General features: G+C 45.7%; 1 protein-coding gene across 1 annotated transcript in view; it reads right to left on the bottom strand.

The window, feature by feature from the left end:
- The window catches only part of LOC117500999 (zinc finger protein 609-like), a 336,795-nt gene that overhangs the window by 1,245 nt on the left and 313,915 nt on the right, over nt 1-21,635 (bottom strand). Inside the window, exons 5-7 of the mRNA XM_034159801.1 lie at nt 19,148-21,452; nt 15,569-15,935; nt 11,742-12,098 (exon numbers count right to left, since the gene is read on the bottom strand). Coding sequence (XP_034015692.1) covers nt 11,742-12,098; nt 15,569-15,935; nt 19,148-21,452 — 3,029 coding nt within the window. The remainder of the gene's footprint in view (nt 1-11,741; nt 12,099-15,568; nt 15,936-19,147; nt 21,453-21,635) is intronic.

The following is a 21,635-nucleotide window of genomic DNA, read 5'->3' as shown; positions in this document are numbered from 1 at the left end:
AGCAGGTGGTTTCCTTTAAACTGTGCAATCATCACTTTTACAGCCAGCTTTCTTGAGGTGGGTCAGGGGATGGATACATGAACATTTCAAAGTCACTGAATGTGTCTCGCACATTATTTGCATCCATCATTAAGAAATATAAACAGTGTACTAAATATACAGCACTGACCAAGCAAAAGGAGACATGTGAGGGAAGCCACCAAAACATCTACGACTACTCTGAATACGTGCTGTGGGTGTGATTGGATAAACTAAGCATCATATGACTTTTGTCTGTTGCAGCAACAGTGACACAGCAGAGCAGCACAGAGGAAGACCATCATGTAAACACACACATCCAATCTGGGCTCGAGTCTCCCACGTGCCTTTGGGCAAAGTGTAGCCGCAGTATGTGGGTCGTTCTCTGAAGATGGGCACACAAAGTGTGACATAGTTAAAAGCAACAACGACCTAATGATCCTTCTGGGTATAAAAAATGTGGACGCTGTTTAGACTTGAACCAAAATCAATTCGATGATACGGCGAGTGTTTACGTCTTCTGGACATGTGACCTAGTAAAAGGTAAAACGACGACAAAAAAAAAACAAAACATGCTGGTCTTTATGTCGCAAAACCAACGCTGGCCAAACAAAAATGAAAATAATTCCCAACATAACCAAGTGAATTTTGAACACAGAAATCTCCTAAAACATGTCTAGGAAATTGTTTTACAAACGGGTATTTCTGATGAAATGTTGGCGGGAGACTTTCATCATGTTTTTCCCCACTCAACGACACACCCGCCGAGGATCAAACTCTGGTTATTGGCGACTCTGTTTTGAGAAATGTGAAGTTAGCGACACCAGCAACCATAGTCAATTGTCTTCCGGGGGCCAGAGCAGGCGACATTGAAGGAAATTTGAAACTGCTGGCTAAGGCTAAGCGTAAATTTGGTAAGATTGTAATTCACGTCGGCAGTAATGACACCCAGTTACGCCAATTGGAGGTCACTAAAATTAACATTGGATCGGTGAGAAACTTTGCAAAAACAATGTCGGACTCTGTAGTTTTCTCTGGGCCCCTCCCCAATCGGACCGGGAGTGACACGTTTAGCTGCATGTTCTCCTTGAATTGCTGGCTGTCTGAGTGGTGTCCAAAAAATGAGGTGGGCTTCATAGATAATTGGCAAAGCTTCTGGGGAAAACCTGGTCTTGTTAGGAGAGACGGCATCCATCCCACTTTGGATGGAGCAGCTCTCATTTCTAGAAATCTGGCCAATTTTCTTAAATCCTCCAAACCGTGACTATCCAGGGTTGGGACCAGGAAGCAGAGTTGTAGTCTTACACACCTCTCTGCAGCTTCTCTCCCCCTGCCATCCCCTCATTACCCCATCCCCGTAGAGACGGTGCCTGCTCCCAGACTACCAATAACCAGCAAAAATCTATTTAAGCATAAAAATTCAAAAAGAAAAAATAATATAGCACCTTCAACTGCACCACAGACTAAAACAGTTAAATGTGGTCTATTAAACATTAGGTCTCTCTCTTCTAAGTCCCTGTTAGTAAATGATATAATAATTGATCAACATATTGATTTATTCTGCCTTACAGAAACCTGGTTACAGCAGGATGAATATGTTAGTTTAAATGAGTCAACACCCCCGAGTCACACTAACTGCCAGAACGCTCGTAGCACGGGCAGAGGCGGAGGATTAGCAGCAATCTTCCATTCCAGCTTATTAATTAATCAAAAACCCAGACAGAGCTTTAATTCATTTGAAAGCTTGACTCTTAGTCTTGTCCATCCAAATTGGAAGTCCCAAAAACCAGTTTTATTTGTTATTATCTATCGTCCACCTGGTCGTTACTGTGAGTTTCTCTGTGAATTTTCAGACCTTTTGTCTGACTTAGTGCTTAGCTCAGATAAGATAATTATAGTGGGCGATTTTAACATCCACACAGATGCTGAGAATGACAGCCTCAACACTGCATTTAATCTATTATTAGACTCAATTGGCTTTGCTCAAAATGTAAATGACCACCACTTTAATCATATCTTAGATCTTGTTCTGACTTATAGTATGGAAACTGAAGACTTAACAGTATTCCCTGAAAACTCCCTTCTGTCTGATCATTTCTTAATAACATTTACATTTACTCTGATGGACTACCCAGCAGTGGGGAATAAGTTTCATTACACTAGAAGTCTTTCAGAAAGCGCTGTAACTAGGTTTAAGGATATGATTCCTTCTTTATGTTCTCTAATGCCATATACCAACACAGTGCAGAGTAGCTACCTAAACTCTGTAAGTGAGATAGAGTATCTCGTCAATAGTTTTACATCCTCATTGAAGACAATTTTGGATGCTGTAGCTCCTCTGAAAAAGAGAGCTTTAAATCAGAAGTGCCTGACTCCGTGGTATAACTCACAAACTCGCAGCTTAACTTACAAATGATCTTCTTATGGCCTCAGACAGTGGACTCATCTCTGTGCTTGTTCTGTTAGACCTCAGTGCTGCTTTTGATACTGTTGACCATAAAATTTTATTACAGAGATTAGAGCATGCCATAGGTATTAAAGGCACTGCGCTGCAGTGGTTTGAATCATATTTATCTAATAGATTACAATTTGTTCATGTAAATGGTGAATCTTCTTCACAGACTAAGGTTAATTATGGAGTTCCACAAGGTTCTGTGCTAGGACCAATTTTATTCACTTTATACATGCTTCCCTTAGGCAGTATTATTAGACAGCATTGCTTAAATTTTCATTGTTACGCAGATGATACCCAGCTTTATCTATCCATGAAGCCAGAGGACACACACCAATTAGCTAAACTGCAGGATTGTCTTACAGACATAAAGACATGGATGACCTCTAATTTCCTGCTTTTAAACTCAGATAAAACTGAAGTTATTGTACTTGGCCCCACAAATCTTAGAAACATGGTGTCTAACCAGATCCTTACTCTGGATGGCATTACCCTGACCTCTAGTAATACTGTGAGAAATCATGGAGTCATTTTTGATCAGGATATGTCATTCAAAGCGCATATTAAACAAATATGTAGGACTGCTTTTTTGCATTTACGCAATATCTCTAAAATTAGAAAGGTCTTGTCTCAGAGTGATGCTGAAAAACTAATTCATGCATTTATTTCCTCTAGGCTGGACTATTGTAATTCATTATTATCAGGTTGTCCTAAAAGTTCCCTGAAAAGCCTTCAGTTAATTCAAAATGCTGCAGCTAGAGTATTAACGGGGACTAGAAGGAGAGAGTATATCTCACCCATATTGGCCTCTCTTCATTGGCTTCCTGTTAATTCTAGAATAGAATTTAAAATTCTTCTTCTTACTTATAAGGTTTTGAATAATCAGGTCCCATCTTATCTTAGGGACCTCATAGTACCATATCACCCCAATAGAGCGCTTCGCTCTCAGACTGCAGGCTTACTTGTCGTTCCTAGGGTTTGTAAGAGTAGAATGGGAGGCAGAGCCTTCAGCTTTCAGGCTCCTCTCCTGTGGAACCAGCTCTCAATTCAGATCAGGGAGACAGACACCCTCTCTACTTTTAAGATTAGGCTTAAAACTTTCCTTTTTGCTAAAGCTTATAGTTAGGGCTGGATCAGGTGACCCTGAACCATCCCTTAGTTATGCTGCTATAGACTTAGACTGCTGGGGGGTTCCCATGATGCACTGAGTGTTTCTTTCTCTTTTTGCTCTGTATGCACCACTCTGCATTTAATCATTAGTGATCGATCTCTGCTCCCCTCCACAGCATGTCTTTTTCCTGGTTCTCTCCCTCAGCCCCAACAAGTCCCAGCAGAAGACAGCCCCTCCCTGAGCCTGGTTCTGCTGGAGGTTTCTTCCTGTTAAAAGGGAGTTTTTCCTTCCCACTGTCGCCAAGTGCTTGCTCACAGGGGGTCGTTTTGACCGTTGGGGTTTTTACGTAATTATTGTATGGCCTTGCCGGGTGTGTCTCAGCGACGTGCTCTCGTTCCTGCACTGTTCAATGCTCACAAGGACTGGGTGTTGGGTGGGGTTGCGGAAACCAGCGACTTAGTTGCCTTTGCTAGCGAAGAAAGGTTTCCCGACCTTGCCTTCACAGATGACGCTGTGATCTTTGTGGAATCAATGAATACCCCTGAGGAGGTCATCTGACAGAAGTGTTTGACAAAGCTGACAGCAGGAGAATGAAGGTCCAAGTCTTCAGGGTCTTGGTGCTACTTACCTTACTGTATGATTGTGAGATTAAGATGCTAACCAGTGACCTACAATGATGACCGGATGTCTTTGGTACTACGTCTCTTCAGAGGATCCTGCAGTCCTACTGGAAAGACTCTGTATCAAACAAACGGTTACTTAGGGAGACTAAGATGAGGAGTATCACTTGCATTGTGAGGAAGTGTCACCTTAAACATTTTGGAAATGTGGTGCGTTTTTCTACTTATGATCCAGCACAAAGGTGCCAGAGTACTGAGGACGCAATTGGCTGGAGAAGGTTAAGGGAATGTCCAAGTTTCACCTGGCTGCGGCAGATAGATGGTTACATTAGAGATGTGGGAATAGACCGGTTGTCTGTCTGGGCTCTGCATTCTCAAACTTGTTAGCTTGTGCTAGCTGCAAAATGTGAACAGCAGAGTAGGTATATGTCCCTTATGGGCTACTGTATCAACATGGCTGCCTTCATGAAAGGTCATGAAAAAAAACATTGATTGCTTGTTGCAGGTGAATGAACAGATGGTTTTTGTTGTGAAAGTGTAGTGACACGGACCCACAACAGGGGGCGCAAATGAACGGTCAATAGATGAGCCAAAAATGAACAATTTAATGTTGTGAAGGAGCACAACGAACATACAAACAATCTCAGAATATGATTACAGTCAATCCACAAAGGTGACGTGTGGGCAGGCTCGAGGATAGAAGACGTCTGTCCTGAGAAGAGCCGGAACCACACGATTTCCGCCGCCACCGAACCTGGTGAATACTGGAGCCGCCAAGTCCCGAATTCCCAGGTGATCACCGTCCCCGACTGTCGGATCTGGTACTGCTGGCGAGAACAAAGACAGTCAAGTGTGGGTGTGTGTACACCCCGTAACAACAACGGTGGGAATGCCACCTCCACCTCTCACTCAATATGTTGCAGAGTACCACAGTGATTCCTCAGGGGAAAAGAGTGCCGTCTAGCACTCTCTCAGCTTCCATCGACAGAGGTACCGGTACTCCTGCAAACACTCACAATATACAAATTATATTGTACCACACAAACGGCTGAGGATATTACCTCCAATGAAGTACGATATCTCGGCAACGAGGTGGAGATGACGTCTGGTCTTTATGGAGTGAGATGATGTTGAGTAGATGGGTGACAGCTGTCAAGAGATAATGAGTGACAGCTGTCACCCCCGGCTGTGTCCGTGGCGGCAGCGCCCTCTCGTGCCTGAAGCCCGCACTTCAGGCAGGGCGCCCACTGGTGGTGGGCCAGCAGTACCTCCTCTTCTGGCGGCCCACACACAACAGGACCCCCCCCCAATGGGCGCCTCCTGGCGCCCGATCAGGCTTGTTCGGGTGACGGTGGTAGAAGTCGGCCAGGAGGGCCGGATCCAGGATGAAGCTCCTCTTCACCCAGGAGCGTTCTTCGGGTCCATACCCTTCCCAGTCCACCAAGTACTGGAACCCCCGGCCCATCCGACGGACGTCCAGGAGCCGGCGCACCGTCCAAGCCGGCTCCCCGTCGATGATCCGAGCAGGAGGCGGCACCGGTCCGGGAGCACAGAGGGGTGAGGTGTGGTGAGGTTTGATTCGTGACACGTGAAAAACCGGATCGATCCGCAGTGAAGCCGGGAGTTGGAGCTTCACTGCGGCAGGACTGAGGACTTTGAGGATCTTGAAGGGTCCGATATATCTGTCCTGAAGTTTCGGGGAGTCCACCTGGAGGGGGATGTCCTTGGTGGAAAGCCACACCTCCTGCCCGGGCTGGTAAGCAGGGGCCGGGGATCGCCGGCGGTCTGCATGGGTCTTCGCCCTCGTCCGGGCCTTCAACAAGGCAGAACGGGCGGAGCGCCACACCCAACGGCACTTCCGCAGGTGGGCCTGGACCGAGGGCACACCGACCTCTCCCTCCACCACGGGAAACAACGGGGGCTGATACCCCAAACACACCTCAAATGGGGAGAGGCCGGTGGCAGAGGACACCTGGCTGTTATGCGCATACTCGATCCAGGCCAGATGTTTACTCCAGGCTGTCGGGTGTGCGGACGTCACACAGCGTAGAGCTTGCTCCAACTCCTGATTGGCCCGTTCTGCCTGTCCATTGGTCTGCGGATGATACCCGGACGAGAGGCTCACAGTAGCCCCCCGTTCCCGGCAGAAGCTCCTCCAGACGTGTGAGGAGAACTGGGGACCACGATCTGAGACAATGTCGGTGGGTATCCCATGCAGACGGACGACATGGTGGACCAGGAGGTCTGCTGTCTCCTGGGCTGTTGGGAGCTTCGGGAAGGCCACGAAGTGGGCCGCCTTGGAGAATCGGTCCACTATTGTGAAGATGGTGGTGTTGCCCTGGGACGGCGGGAGGCCCGTGACGAAATCCAGGCCGATGTGGGACCAGGGGCGATGAGGCACAGGTAACGGCTGGAGAAGTCCTTGGGACCTTTTATGGTCTGCCTTGCCCCTGGCACAGGTGGTGCAGGCCTGGATGTACTCCCGGACGTCGGCCTCCATAGACGCCCACCAGAAGCGCTGCCGGACAACTGCCACGGTCCTTCGCACCCCTGGATGACAGGAGAGATTGGAACCGTGACAGAAGTCCAAGACTGCAGCTCTGGCCTCTGGTGGGACGTACAACCGGTTCTTCGGACCTGTTCCTGGGTCCGGGCTCCATGCCAGGGCCTCCCGGACGATCTTCTCCACGTCCCAGGTGAGGGTGGCCACGATAGTGGACTCAGGCAGGATGGACTCCGGTGGATCCGACAGTGCAGTTTTGACCTCCTCTTCGTGTACCCGGGACAAGGCATCCGACCTCTGGTTCTTGGTCCCGGGGCGATAGGTGATCCGGAAGTCAAAACGCCTGAAGAACAGTGACCAGCAGGCTTGCCTGGGGTTCAGCCGCTTGGCGGTCCTGATATACTCCAGGTTCCGATGGTCAGTGAAAACCGTGAATGGCACAGACGCTCCCTCCAACAGGTGTCTCCACTCCTCAAGAGCCTCTTTCACCGCAAGGAGTTCTCGATTGCCGACGTCATAGTTCCGTTCAGCCGGGGTCAACCTGCGTGAAAAGTAGGCACACGGGTGAAGAACCTTATCAGTCTCTCCGCTCTGGAATAGCACGGCTCCTATCCCTGAGTCAGAGGCGTCCACTTCGACCACGAACTGGCGGCTAGGGTCGGGCTGCACCAAACCTGGCGCAGTAGAGAACCGTCGTTTCAACTCCTTGAACGCGGCTTCGCATCGATCCGACCAGGTGAAGGGGACTTTTGGATAGGTCAGGGCTGTCAGGGGGCTAACTACCTGACTGTAGCCCTTAATGAACCTCCTACAGATATTAGCGAAGCCGAGGAACAGTTGCAGCTTCCTACGGCTTGTTGGTTGGGGCCAATCTCTCACCGCCGCAACCTTGGCCAGATCAGGGGCGACGAAGTTAGAGGAGATGATAAACCCCAGGAAGGACAAAGACGTGCGGTGAAACTCGCACTTCTCGCCCTTCACAAACAGTCGGTTCTCTAACAACCGCTGCAGGACCTGACGTACATGCTGGACATGGGTCTCAGGATCCGGAGAAAAGATGAGAATATCGTCTAGATATACGAAGACAAATTGGTGCAGGAAGTCCCGCAAGATGTCGTTAACTAAGGCTTGGAACGTCGCGGGGGCGTTGGTGAGGCCGAACGGCATGACCAGGTACTCAAAGTGACCTAACGGGGTGTTAAATGCCGTCTTCCATTCGTCTCCCTTCCGGATCCGAACCAGGTGATACGCATTTCTAAGATCCAGCTTAGTAAAGATTTTGGCTCCATGCAGGGGGGTGAACACGGAATCCAACAATGGCAACGGGTATCGGTTGCGAATCTCATTCAGCCCCCTGTAATCAATGCATGGACGGAGTCCGCCATCTTTCTTGCCCACAAAAAAGAAACCTGCCCCCATCAGGGAGGTGGAGTTCCGGATCAGCCCGGCAGCTAATGAGTCCCGGATGTAGGTCTCCATTGATTCGCGCTCAGGTCGTGAGAGGTTGTACAGCCTGCTGGACGGAAACTCAGCGCCTGGAACCAAATCAATGGCACAATCGTACGGACGGTGCGGGGGAAGGTTGAGTGCCAGATCCTTGCTGAAGACGTCAGCAAGATCGTGGTACTCAACCGGCACTGCCGTCAGATTGGGCGGGACTTTGACCTCCTCCTTAGCCTGTAAACCGGGAGGAACCGAGGATCCTAAACACACCCGATGGCAGGTTTCGCTCCACTGAACCACCACCCCAGATGGCCAATCAATCCGGGGATTGTGCTTCAACATCCAAGGGAAGCCCAAAATCACGCGGGAGGTAGAAGGAGTTACAAAAAACTCAATCTCCTCCCGATGGTTTCCAGACACCACCAGAGTTACTGGTTGTGTCTTGTGTGTGATTAAAGGGAGGAGGGTGCCATCTAGTGCCCGCACCTGCAATGGCGAAGGAAGCGCCACCAGAGGGAGCCCTACCTCCCTTGCCCATCTGCTGTCTAGCAAATTCCCTTCTGACCCCGTGTCCACCAGTGCTGGGGCTTGAAGGGTTAAATCCCCGCTCAGGATTGTAACTGGGAGTCGTGTGGCAATCTGTGTGTGTCCCACGTGAATGTTTTGACCCCCCTTAGCCCAGTCTCTGAGGGCGGTTGTTGTTGTGGCCGTTTGGGGCAGTTTTTCTGTGTGTGCTCCTTTGAGCTGCAGAGAAAACACTCCCCGCGGACCAGCCTCCTCATTTTGGCCCTGTGTGTTTCCCTAACAACGCCAGCAGGGGGAGCTGTTGCCCCATGGAGCGCTGCGGCTGTGGAGCGTGGGGAGGGCGGCCCCTTTTCGAACCCGGAAGGGAGAGGGGCGGCGCGTATCCGGCCACGTCCTTCGCCTCGCTCCCGACGGCGTTCCTCCAACCGATTGTCTAACCGTATAACGAGATCGATAAGCCCATCTAAATCCCGCGGTTCCTCCTTAGCTACCAGATGCTCCTTCAGGACCAATGACAGTCCGTTTATGAAGCGGCGCGGAGCGCAACGTTATTCCAGCCGGACCTCGCAGCCGCGATGCGGAAGTCGACTGCATATTCGGCTGCGCACCGGCGCCCCTGTCGCATTGACAGCAGCATTGTTGAAGCGGTCTCTCCTCTGTTAGGGTGATCAAACACTGTTCTGAACTCCCCCACAAACCCAGTGTATGCTGATAATAACCGTGAGTTCTGTTCCCAGAGCGCCGTAGCCCAGGCGCGTGCCTTACTCCGAAGCAGAGCAATCACATAAGCTATTTTACTAGCGTCTGACGCGTACATGACGGGACGTTGTGCGAAGACGAGCGAACACTGCATGAGAAAGTCCGCGCACGTCTCCACACAACCTCCGTATGGCTCAGGAGGGCTTATGTATGCTTCAGGGGATGGTGGGAGGGGTTGTTGAACCACCACTGAAACGTTCATATCCTGCACAGGGTTGGCAGGAGGAGGAGCTGCAGCAGCGCCCTGAGCGCTCGCCGCCACCTGCGCGGAGAGAGCCTCCACCCTGCGGTTCAGGAGGATGTTTTGCTCGGTCATTTGATCCAACCGAGCCGTAAAGGCGGTGAGAATGTGCTGCAGCTCACCAATCACGCCTCCTGCAGACGCCTGCGCTCCCTGCTCTCCCACTGGTCGTTCAACAGCCGGGTGACGCCCCTCGGAGTCCATGACGCTGGCCGAGATATCCTGTTGTGAAAGTGTAGTGACACGGACCCACAACAGGGGGCGCAAATGAACGGTCAATAGTGAAGGAGTGTTGTGAAGGAGCACAACGAACATACAGACAATCTCAGAATATGATTACAGTCAATCCACAAAGGTGACGTGTGGGCAGGCACGAGGATAGAAGACGTCTGTCCTGAGAAGAGCCGGAATCACACAATTTCCGCCGCCACCGAACCTGGTGAATACTGGAGCCGCCAAGTCCCGAATTCCCAGGTGATCACCGTCCCCGACTGTCGGATCTGGTACTGCTGGCGAGAACAAAGACAGTCAAGTGTGGGTGTGTATACACCCCGTAACAACAACGGTGGGAATGCCACCTCCACCTCTCACTCAATATGTTGCAGAGTACCGCAGTGATTCCTCAGGGGAAAAGAGTGCCGTCCAGCACTCTCTCAGCTTCCACCGACAGAGGTACCGGTACTCCTGCAAACACTCACAATATACAAATTATATTGTACCACACAAACGGCAGGGCGCCCACTGGTGGTGGGCCAGCAGTACCTCTTCTTCTGGCGGCCCACACACAACAGTTTTAAGTGCTACGCCCCATTTCTGCTAATAAACATGGTCACTTTAAGACAGTCCTTCTCAAACAATGTGACTGCGGGGAACATGCTTTTTCCCCGTACTACAAACAAGTGTTAATGCACATCAAGTGCAGTAGGTGGCAGTGGCGCTCTCATTGTCAGTGTGCTGCACAGGGAGTATTGAGGACTCTAGTATAATGGAACGCAGCTCTATGTCGTTTTTTTTTTTCACAGTACAGTGGGAGATGAGGAAAGACCGCTGTGTCTTAAAATGTTGGCAGCAAACAGCATGAAGCCAAATAAATTAAGGCATCACTTAAAAGCATTACACCTCAATCACGCAGATAAGCCACTTGAGTTTTTTTCAGCGATAACGTGCTGAATATTGCCAGCAAACATCCCGCTTTGTGAAGGCTGCTTCAGTAAACCAGGGAGCACCGTTAGCATCACAGCAGAGGAGCTGAGCAGCAGTAGACATGGTGTCTGTCACACTGGATGATGTGCAGCAAAAATAAAAACTAAAAAAAAAAAATTAAAATCACAAAAATTAAATTATTAATTAAATTAAATTAACCTAAATTAAATTAATTAAATAATATATATAGAAAAATAAAATCACAAAAATTAATCATAAAAAAAAATCAGCACAAATTGTTTTATTCATTTTTGTTTTGTCTGTTAAAGTGTTTTATATATTGTGCAAGTAAGTGTTCTGATCAATTTGAAATTATTATTTACTGATTTTATTTAATTTTGTTTCAGTATCAAATGGCAGTTGGTCAAAAAAGTTTATAGTTTTATAGTTTTTCAATTTTTTTTTTAAATTTCAAGCAAAGTGATGCAAATTTTTTTTTCTGTTACAGACTAAAAAACAATGTTAAAGTTATTCTTTGCTTTTTGTTTTCTTTAATGTTAATAAGGATATGCAGAGGTGTACTTATAACAATTTTATGGACAAATGATACTATTTGTAGTCATGGGGGAGGGGGGGGGGCGTGAAATGTTTTCTTCTTCCTGGGGGAGCCGTGTCATCGCAAATTAATTTGTGATGCAACAGACAAAATTAGCACGACAGTATTAAAGTAGTTCAAACCAGATGATCAAATTTAACCACATTAACAGATTAAGCCAGTTTCCCTGCTGCTTTAAAGGCCAATTAAAGTAACTGAGAAATAAGTTATTTGGGTCAAACCCTGGTTTAAACTGTGCAGTTCCATCATTTTAAACAACCGTATGAGTGAAACAGCAACATCTGGGGGAGGGGCTAAAGGCGGGGCTTACCTGCAGCGTAGGATAAGTCGTATTGGCCTGAGAGCAGCGGGTATGCCAGGTGGTGGTGAGAGGGCATGATGCGCTGTGAGGGTGAGGAGCGCGGCCGGTCCATGTCCCTCTCTCGTTCCCGCTCGGCTCCGGCTCCTCGGTCCTGCTCCCTGTCCCGGTCATGGGGGGGCTTGTCACCCACTGTGGGAGATTTGCTCTTGTACTGGCTGGTGTGCTGATGCAGGATATCGAGGGCTTTAGAGTCCGACGCTGATTTACTGACAGTTGGGCTAGCCCGAGACTTGTCGCTGCCTTCTTCACCTCCGGCTATTTTAGTGCCATACGGAGAAAATGGGTAGCCTCCTGTCAAGTAAGAACCTTCAGGACAAATATAAAAAAAAAAGTAATCGGCTTGAACTTCAGTACGACATGTTCATGACATAATCTCTCTCTCTCATTGTTTCATGGCTAAATTCACACAAACTCCTTTGCGTTGAATTTGAGTATTAGAACCTAACTAGTGATAAACAATCATAAAATAAATGTTTAATTTCTGACTTGGTATACGAGTATTTCTTTGTAGAAACCGTCTGTCTTTCTCAGAAACAACCACAGCAGGTGGGAGACATACATATGGGACATTACATCAGAAAAACATAGTTAGTACTTGAACTGATCTGGTACATCAAAGTTGACCAGATGAGTTTATACAAGATGATAAAATTAGCTGTTTTTGAGTTATGGTGTTAAACTGGGGGGATGGATTAATTTATCTTTTCTTTCACTTCATTTTACATGATATACTCGTAGGTCTAAGATTTTCCAAAAGCCGTGAGTGAGTGTTTGTAAGATGTTCCAACTGCCTGTGACTCGGATATACAGTAGTGTTCAGAATAATAGTAGTGCTATGTGACTAAAAAGATAAATCCAGGTTTTGAGTATATTTCTTATTGTTACATGGGAAACAAGGTACCAATAGATTCTCACAAATCCAAGAAGACCAAGCATTGATGATATGCACACTCTTAAGGCTATGAAATTGGGCTATTAGTAAAACAAAAGTAGAAAAGGGGGTGTTCACAATAATAGTAGCATCTGCTGTTGACGCTACAAACTCAAAACTATTATGTTCAAACTGCTTTTTTAGCAATCCTGTGAATCACTAAACTAGTATTTAGTTGTATAACCACAGTTTTTCATTATTTCTTCACATCTGTGAGGCATTCATTTTGTTGGTTTGGAACCAAGATTTTGCTGATTTACTAGTGTGCTTGGGGTCATTGTCTTGTTGAAACACCCATTTCAAGGGCATGTCCTCTTCAGCATAAGGCAACATGACCTCTTCAAGTATTTTGACATATCCAAACTGATCCATGATACCTGGTATGCAATATATAGGCCCAACACCATAGTAGGAGAAACATGCCCATATCATGTTGCTTGCACCACCATGCTTCACTGTCTTCACTGTGAACTGTGGCTTGAATTCAGAGTTTGGGGGTCGTCTCTCAAACTGTCTGCGGCCCTTGGACCCAAAAAGAACAATTTTACTCTCATCAGTCCACAAAATATTCTTCCATTTCTCTTTAGGCCAGTTGATGTGTTCTTTGGCAAATTGTAACCTCTTCTGCACGTCTTTTATTTAACAGAGGGACTTTGTGGGGGATTCTTGCAAATAAATTAGCTTCACACAGGCGTCTAACTGTCACAGCACTTACAGGTAACTCCAGACTGTCTTTGATCATCCTGGAGCTGATCAATGGGTGAGCCTTTGCCATTCTGGTTATTCTTCTATCCATTTTGATGGTTGTTTTCTGTTTTCTTCCACGTGTCTCTGGTTTTTTGTCCATTTTAAAGCAATGGAGATCATTGTAGATCATAGGTGTCAAACTGATTCCAGAAAGGGCCAAGAGGGTGCAGGTTTTCTTTGTAACCACCAACTCCACCAGGTGATTTCACTGATGAACATCACAGATGGGAAGAGTTCATCAGTGAAATCACCTGGTGGAGTTGGTGGTTACAAAGAAAACCTGCACCCTCTCTGCCCTTTCTGGAATCAGTTTGACACCTATGTTGTAGATGAACAGCCTATAATTTTTTGCACCTGCATATAAGTTTTCCCCTCTCCAATCAACTTTTTAATCAAACTACGCTGTTCTTCTGAACAATGTCTTGAACGTCCCATTTTCCTCAGGCTTTCAAAGACAAAAGCATGTTCAACAGGTGCTGGCTTCATCCTTAAATAAGGGACACCTGATTCACACCTGTTTGTTCCACAAAACTGACGAACTCACTGACTGAATGCCACACTACTATTATTGTGAACACCCCCTTTTCTACTTTTTTTTTTTTTTTTTTACTAATAGCCCAGTTTCATAGCCTTAAGAGTGTGCATATCATGAATGCTTGGTCTTGTTGGATTTGTGAGAATCTACTTAATCTACTGGTACCTTGTTTCCCATGTAACAATAAGAAATATACTCAAAACCTGGATTTATCTTTTTAGTCACATAGCACTACTATTATTCTGAACACTACTGTATTTTATCCACTGAAATTCAGTTTTATATATTCACACCAAAATCACAGAATGTCTCAGAGGGACAGAAAAATGTCTGTCGCTGAAATTACTCATGAGGTAAATTAGCAGAAAAAAAAACCCGATACCAAATAATTATCAACATACAAACAGCATAAGAGCTGAATGCTGTTGGTGAATCGTGGCTCATATTTCGATGTGAGAAAATTGGCGTTGGGACTGTGTGCCGTCTGGACTGCAGACCTGCATATCAGGCACCTGCAACTACAAATGAATGAACACACATTTAGCTAACGCCACCAACAAAAATATATGCTCCAATCATGTTCCAATCATCAACATTTTCAACATAAAACCCCAAACTAAAACACTAACATGAAAGTTTATGACGCCACATAGAAGCTACGTCCATGTTTCTGTTGCACTGCAGTGTGCTACATTTTAAATGTTAATGTAATTACTTGCAAAATAAACATTTCTGAAAATTACATCACTCTTCTCCTTCAGGATAAAAGTTTGTGCTTCCTGCAATAAAAACAAACAAACAATGAGGGCTCTCAGATCCTACTGGAACTTAAACAAATACGTTTGAATTGACATAATACATTCATATAAAATGAATCAACCACTACACAGAAGCAGTAGTTTCAAAAGCACTTTCAAAGCATCCTGTAATAAAAATATGTCAATCATATCTAAGTTTATCTTAACTGTATTTTCATAATATAATCATATATCAATCCACCATATTCTAACTACGCAAAACTACACAAAGAAAACGTTTAAAAGTCTTTGATTTGACTCACAAGTGTTTGCTCAAGTTCTACTTTGGGACACTGAAAGCAAATACAATTCAGTATTTATTTATTACATTACTCATTTCTTCGGGCTTAACCTTTAGTCACGGTCATCACAGAGGGTCTGATACGGACAAGGATGTTGGTTTGACGTTTAATGCCGGATGTCCTTCCTCACGGAACTTCAGATGTATGTGAGAAAAAGGCAAAGCTGGTCTCAAACCGAGGACCTTCTGTTTTGGAGGCAAACAGTCAAACTGCCGCCAGACTGCCCTCTATTATTATCATTATGTTATTTAAAATAATATCTCTGCTACAACTGTCAAACCCATTACATACTGAAAAAAAACAAAACAAAACCCTTTACGTGTAACATTCATAACCTGTACTGAAATAAGGAACAAAGTAACAAATTACTAACGTTATGAACCAAACACATTTTATGGTATTCATACTGTTAAAATTACGTATCATATACTCTGAAGACTTCACGGGTGTGTAGGGTTATATACCTGGGTAGTTCTGCATCATGACTGAGGGCATGCCCCTGTATCCGGGGTGGTTGGGGTCGTAGCTTTGTCCATAGGGGTACCCATGCATGTAGGACATGTAGCCTTGGTGCTGTGATAGTTGTGATGAGAACTGCATGTGGGCATTAGAACGAGAGTCTTTGCTCATGGCCCGGTGGTCCTCAGAAATAATCCGTGGATCAGTACTCTCTTTAGCCTCTTCCTTTGGGCCACTTTGACTGTCCTTAGGTCTATGCCTGTCATCCTTTAGCTTCCGCTCGCGTTCCCGTTCTCTGTCCCGTTCGTCTTTCCATCGAGGCGGTTGCTGCTGGTGTTCGTCTTCTGCCTGAGACTTCTGGCTCTCTGGGTACTGCACAATGTCCCGTTCAGGGGGTGGGAAAAAAACATTAGTAATAGAGAGTGGTGACATATTTAGAAAAGTAGACGTCATACTATATTACATATATACATATTTGATTTTACTACTAGTCTACATACTAATTACCTATACTACAATCTTCTCCTGTGATGTCTTATCCTTCTTATGTCTTATTACTTATTATATATACCTTTTTCTTGAGCTGTTTGGGTGGGTAGGGAGAGTTCCAATGGAATAAAAAAAGCTTTTTAACCTACCATCCCTGGTTCTCAAGACCAGGCACCTAAGTGGCTCTACTCTACTCTTTTCTACTCTCCTATTTTACTCTTCCTTTTTAGATATTTAGATATACCTTAGTATACCGGCATAGTTCCACCTTAGAATTAGAATATAATATATAAGATATACCTTACTGAATTTTCATACAGATCATACATATCTCAACAGATCACTAGAAGAGCAGACGTTAGATTGCAGATCTCATCAAAGCCCAAACCTCTTCATCTTGTGATGTAAGCACAATAGGTTTCACTTTTTTTCCCCTTTGCTACCACCTCAAACACGGTGTGTCCAACTGCTTTCTAATGTGCTCTGATACTGGAGGTAAAACAGGAAAAAATTGCTATACCAGAGAACACATCATTTCCTAATTTTCAACAAATTATGTCATTTAACATCATATCAAAGTACTGGTCTTAAATACGATACCATTAAAAAAAAATAAAATGGCAGCTTAATATTGGAATTTGGCTAAATACACATTTTATGAACCAAAGAAAGTAACTGTGCTAATTACAAAAACCTGCATGTGGGCAAACTCAAATTTCTGGGTGACCGTCTTTGATTTGTATTAGAGATGCACCAATCCACTACGGACTGGGACTATTAAATTATCATCTTGCTATAATACGGCATATTTACATGTAATAATGTTCCTTAATATGCATTGTTCCATTTCAAATAAACACACACACATATTATATATCGCCACAATTTCCACAGGAAAAACACCTCTGTTGGAAGCCTTAAGGACAAGCTGGAACATGTCCAGCTGTTAAACAATTTCTCATATACTCACTCCACTGAAAGCCATCAAAAGCCGCCTGGATTTTACAAATGGTTATTAACACAGAGGTGTTTTTCCTGTGCTGCCGCACCGCGCCGGTTGCGTCCGTCTTTCATTAAAAAAAATCTCCTTTAACAGTGGAATATTCGGATAAAATGCTGAAATCGACTTCTTCTGAAACTTCTCTGTTCTCTCACGACGTCCTGGATCAATAGAGCCTGAAATGTGGAGATTTTCAGCTTGAAACAGGCTGACGACGGCGCCTGAGAGCGCTGCACGACGTCTCGCACCGTGGGAAGTCCTTAAAGCGACAGTATCACCTCAAAATCTCTCATCAGCCGTTAAAATTTTCACTGAAAACCAGCTTAATTTTTCGAACCGTGTCCACTTCGATGTGTCTCACAGGTTTAGAAAAAATTTTGATCAAACAAAGCGCCAGTCTCTCAGCAACTTCTCAGACAAAGGAATTCCGACGAGAGGCTGGACGACTCCTCCCACAAGGAGTGCTCACAGGCGAATGACGTCACCGACAGGCGTGGAAAAACTCACGCATGCACACGAGGGTTCAAGCATGTCTGACGTAAAAACATGAATGAAATCCATATAGTTTTTGAAAAAAATAAAAATGACCTATACTTTATGGACAGACCTCGTATGTTACAGAGTAAAAACTAAGTCCTCTCTCTCTCTCTCTCTCTCTGCTTCTCTCTCTCTCTCTCTGCGCTTCTCTCTATCTCTCTCTCTCTTTGCTTCTCTCTATCTCTCTCTCTCTTTGCTTCTCTCTATCTCTCTCTCTCTTGCTTCTCTCTATCTCTCTCTCTCTTTGCTTCTCTCTATCTCTCTCTCTCTTTGCTTCTCTCTATCTCTCTCTCTCTTTGCTTCTCTCTATCTCTCTCTCTCTTTGCCTGTCTCTCCCTCTCTCTCTCTCTCTCTCTCTCTCTCTCTCTCTCTCTCTTCTTTGCTTCTCTCTCTCTCTCTCCCTCTCTTTCTTCTCTCTCTCTCTCTCCCTCTTTCTTTCTTTCTTCTCCTCTCTCTCTCCCCTCTCTCTCTCTCTCTCCTCTCTCTCTCTCTCTCTCTCTCCTCTTTCTTTCCTTCTCTCTCTCTCTCTCTCCCCTCTCTCTCTCCCTTTCTTCTCTCTCTCTCCTCTCTCTCTCTCTGCCTCTCTCTCTCTCTCTCCTTCTCTGCCTCTCTCTCTCTCTCTCTCTCTCTCTCTCTCTCTCTCTCTCTGCCTCTCTCTCTCTCTGCCTCTCTCTCTCTCTCTCTCTCTGTTTTTGTGCTGCCCAAACTTAAAACTTTTTGGGAAACACGAAGCCTTTCAACTGTAAAATAAATGTATCATCACCCACGCTCACACAAACACCAGCACTTGAGAGGATTCACAGTGGCTCTTCTCCAGTATCGGAAAATGTCGCAGGTTGATCGGTATTTTCCGATAAGTGAAAATACTGGATCGGTATTGGAACCCAATCCCTAATCCCAGTCCCATCCCTAATTTGTATATGTGACTGTCCAAGCATACATTACTGCAATTAGCATCAGTGGATTCCTTGGGCCTAAAAAATTGTGTATTTAGCCACTGGAATAAAGATCCTGGGAACTGATATATTGAAAAAATCCCATTTTAAACCGCCATTTATACATATACCAGATGTCTGCATGGCTCGTGGCAACTGATGCCATTCCAGAAGGCTATTAACCAGATTTACAAAAAAAAAAAAAAAAAAAAAAAAAAAAAAAAAAAAATCAACCCACTCTGACACCCTCTAACCATCATATACACAGACTTCATCAGTTCTGCTCTTCAGAATCATCCATCCTGCCTGTTTTCCGACAATCGTTGCCCCACTGTTAATGAAGTAAGCAAGGTGTGCTCAGGCGGCCAAGAGCCAGGAAACCACAGACTTGACTAACTAGCTGTGGTTACAGCCCGTGTACATGGAAAACAAACAGGGCAGGTGGTCTCCAGGAGCAGGGTTGGTGACCCCAGCCCTATCACTGACAGTTTTTCAAATTGTGGAGGCTGCATACTGGAGCATGTGGTTGCTGCCTAAACTCAGATTCCATGAAGTGACTTTCAAACAATCTCATGATACATTCATGTACACATATGCCAATATTGTTTTTCAATGGTATTTACCTGTCGGTACCACATAGCCTGCTCCAATCCTGCCTGACCCCTGGACTCTAGGACTTGTTTGGAGTCTTCTTTGACAAGATGACCTCCTTCTGTCAGTTTCATCTTTAGCCCTTCAGCTTGCTGTGGCTTAGGCTCCTCCCCCTTCATGTTTCCAATGGATTTGGAGGAGGGTTCAGAGGGCGACTCCCTGGATTTGCTTTGGGGCTGTGGGGTCTTTCCAAGGTCTGACTGACTTGAGGCTTTGGAGAGGCTGGGTGGCATTGGGCTCTTTTGTTTCCATTCCTCCTTCATGGAGGCTTCTCTTTCTTTTATGGCTATATCAGATTTCTTTTCAGCAACACGGTGCTGTTCAGCCAACTGCCGCTGCCGCTCCTCGTACTGTTGTCTGTAGGCTGGGTTGGTATTCATCAAGTGGTTATGGTAGGCCTGATCAGGATGGTATGCATATGGGGGTACATAGGCATACTGGTTGTAGTAAAGCGGTTGCATGTACATGTTGGAACGCTGTTGGATGACAGAGGGTTGCTGCTGTTGGCCAGGGACACTGGTGTCAGATTTGCGGTCTTCATGAGCCTCAACTTTGGCCTTTTCTTCACCTGGGTCTTGGTCATCATCCCTTTTGATTTTAATTTGACCTTCAGTTACTGGCGTGGCCGGATTGGTCCCACCAGGACTAGGGTTAACATAATTGGGTGAATAATAGGTTTCGTAGCCAGCGTAGAACGGAGAGTCTTTGTTGGGTGTTTGGGTTGTAAAAAGTGCTTTTTTGACACTTTCTCTGACTGCTTGGTCTTCCGTCCTGACTTTGACGCCTTCAACTTTCCCTTCACCATCCTCACCAGCGTCTGAGATGTCCGAATATGCCGGACTGTTGTTTTTGACTGAAGAATTGTCAGCACCATTCTGTGTCACCATGTGGAGTGGGGTGAGAGGCTGTGGCATCCCGCTACCATCTATCCGGCTGGCTACACCAATGGATGGGCTCGGAGCATTGTCAGAAAAACTGTATATCTTGTCAGCCTCAGCTTTTATGCTAGCTAAGCGACTCTGATGGGGGTCTGAGGAACCATTGAGAAGCCCTTCACCCTTACTGGCTTGATCGGTAACTTCAGCATATGCGAGCTTTCCCTCTTCCATCTTACCTCCTTTTCCAGGAGGTTTGGGGCTGTCAGCCTCTTTCCCACCATCTTTTTTCTTCTTGTCTTTCTTCTTTTTGTCTTTGGAGACACCTGAGGCTGGATCTACGATGGTGGGAAGTTTAGATTGTGTGCCTTTCATCTGGGGGCTTTTGGGGATTCCTTGCATGATAGGATTAAGACCAGACGAGGGATTTGGATTTCCAGTAGGAAAAGAATACATCTGTTGAGATACTGTAGAGCCAGGGCCTATGGGTCGTGGAGACTTGATGTTTTTCTGGGACAGTTTATCAGTCTTTGCACCACTAACAGCCTTTTTGGACTTGTCTGCTCCTCTCTTATCATCTATACCATCATTGCTGGCTTCATCGGTGAGGCATGGCCCATCTTCACACCCGTCCATTGGCATACCAACAGTTTCTGGATCGGCATCAGCAATTTTCTTTTTATTCTGCTTTGAACCAAATTTTCCAGGAGAAGGGGAAGGACTTTGAGCATCAAAGTTCCTGCCTTTAGGAGTAACTGAACGTGCTGGGGACAAACAGCCTTTCTGCGAGATAGATACTCCGTTACAGTTTCCAGGCTCAGGGTGGAGAGTTGAGTCCTCTCCATATTCACTATCTCCATCCAGGTCCAACTTTATATCATCATCATTGTGGGCACGAGCTTGGTGATACTTGAGCCCATTGATGTGCTTGTACTTCTTGTTGCAGTTAGGGTGCGGGCAGTCAATAAGAACGGGCGAGGGGCAAGTACGATCGAGGGGAGGAGGAAAAGGCTCAGTCTTAATAGAAGGTATAAGGAGACCCGTTTGCAGAACTCCTCCACCGTTGGAGTTTGTCCTCATGCGCTTGTTGCCTTTGGTGTCCTCTGAGCTGGAATTGGGCTCCATGTCTGAGGTTGGCTTGGTCTTACGTTTACCAGCTGATGAGGGACTTGCCTTGATGTCTTCGGTGTTGCTGTTGGGTGGCGTGCGGCGCTCTGATGGTGTCTGGCTGCCCCGCCTGCCTTTGCTGTTAGACGCAGCACGTGTCTTGTTGTTGTTGGTGCCTTTATTGTCCGAAGAGTTGCTGTTCTCATTGATTGGGGTGTTGCTATTTGGTCTCATTCGCTTGCCCCGACCACGGCCATTCCTCATCTCCAGATCACTTGTAGGTGATTCACAAAACCTGCAAATGATATGACAATGACATGAATTAGTGCCGTCACAACATTTGTGACGTCTTCATCTTCAATAGAATTCAGTTTAGATTCTGAAATCGTACAACGCAACCTCACGAGAAGCAGAAAAAAGTAGTTTAATGTAATAAACCACAGTTTTGAAAAATTCTTAAAATACACCTTTATCCATG

This window comes from Thalassophryne amazonica, chromosome 2 (assembly GCF_902500255.1).
Source record: "Thalassophryne amazonica chromosome 2, fThaAma1.1, whole genome shotgun sequence".
In the NCBI taxonomy this organism is placed as follows: Eukaryota; Metazoa; Chordata; class Actinopteri; order Batrachoidiformes; family Batrachoididae; genus Thalassophryne; species Thalassophryne amazonica.
Note: the sequence above shows the minus strand (reverse complement) of the source record. Positions and strands in the feature narration are given on the sequence as shown.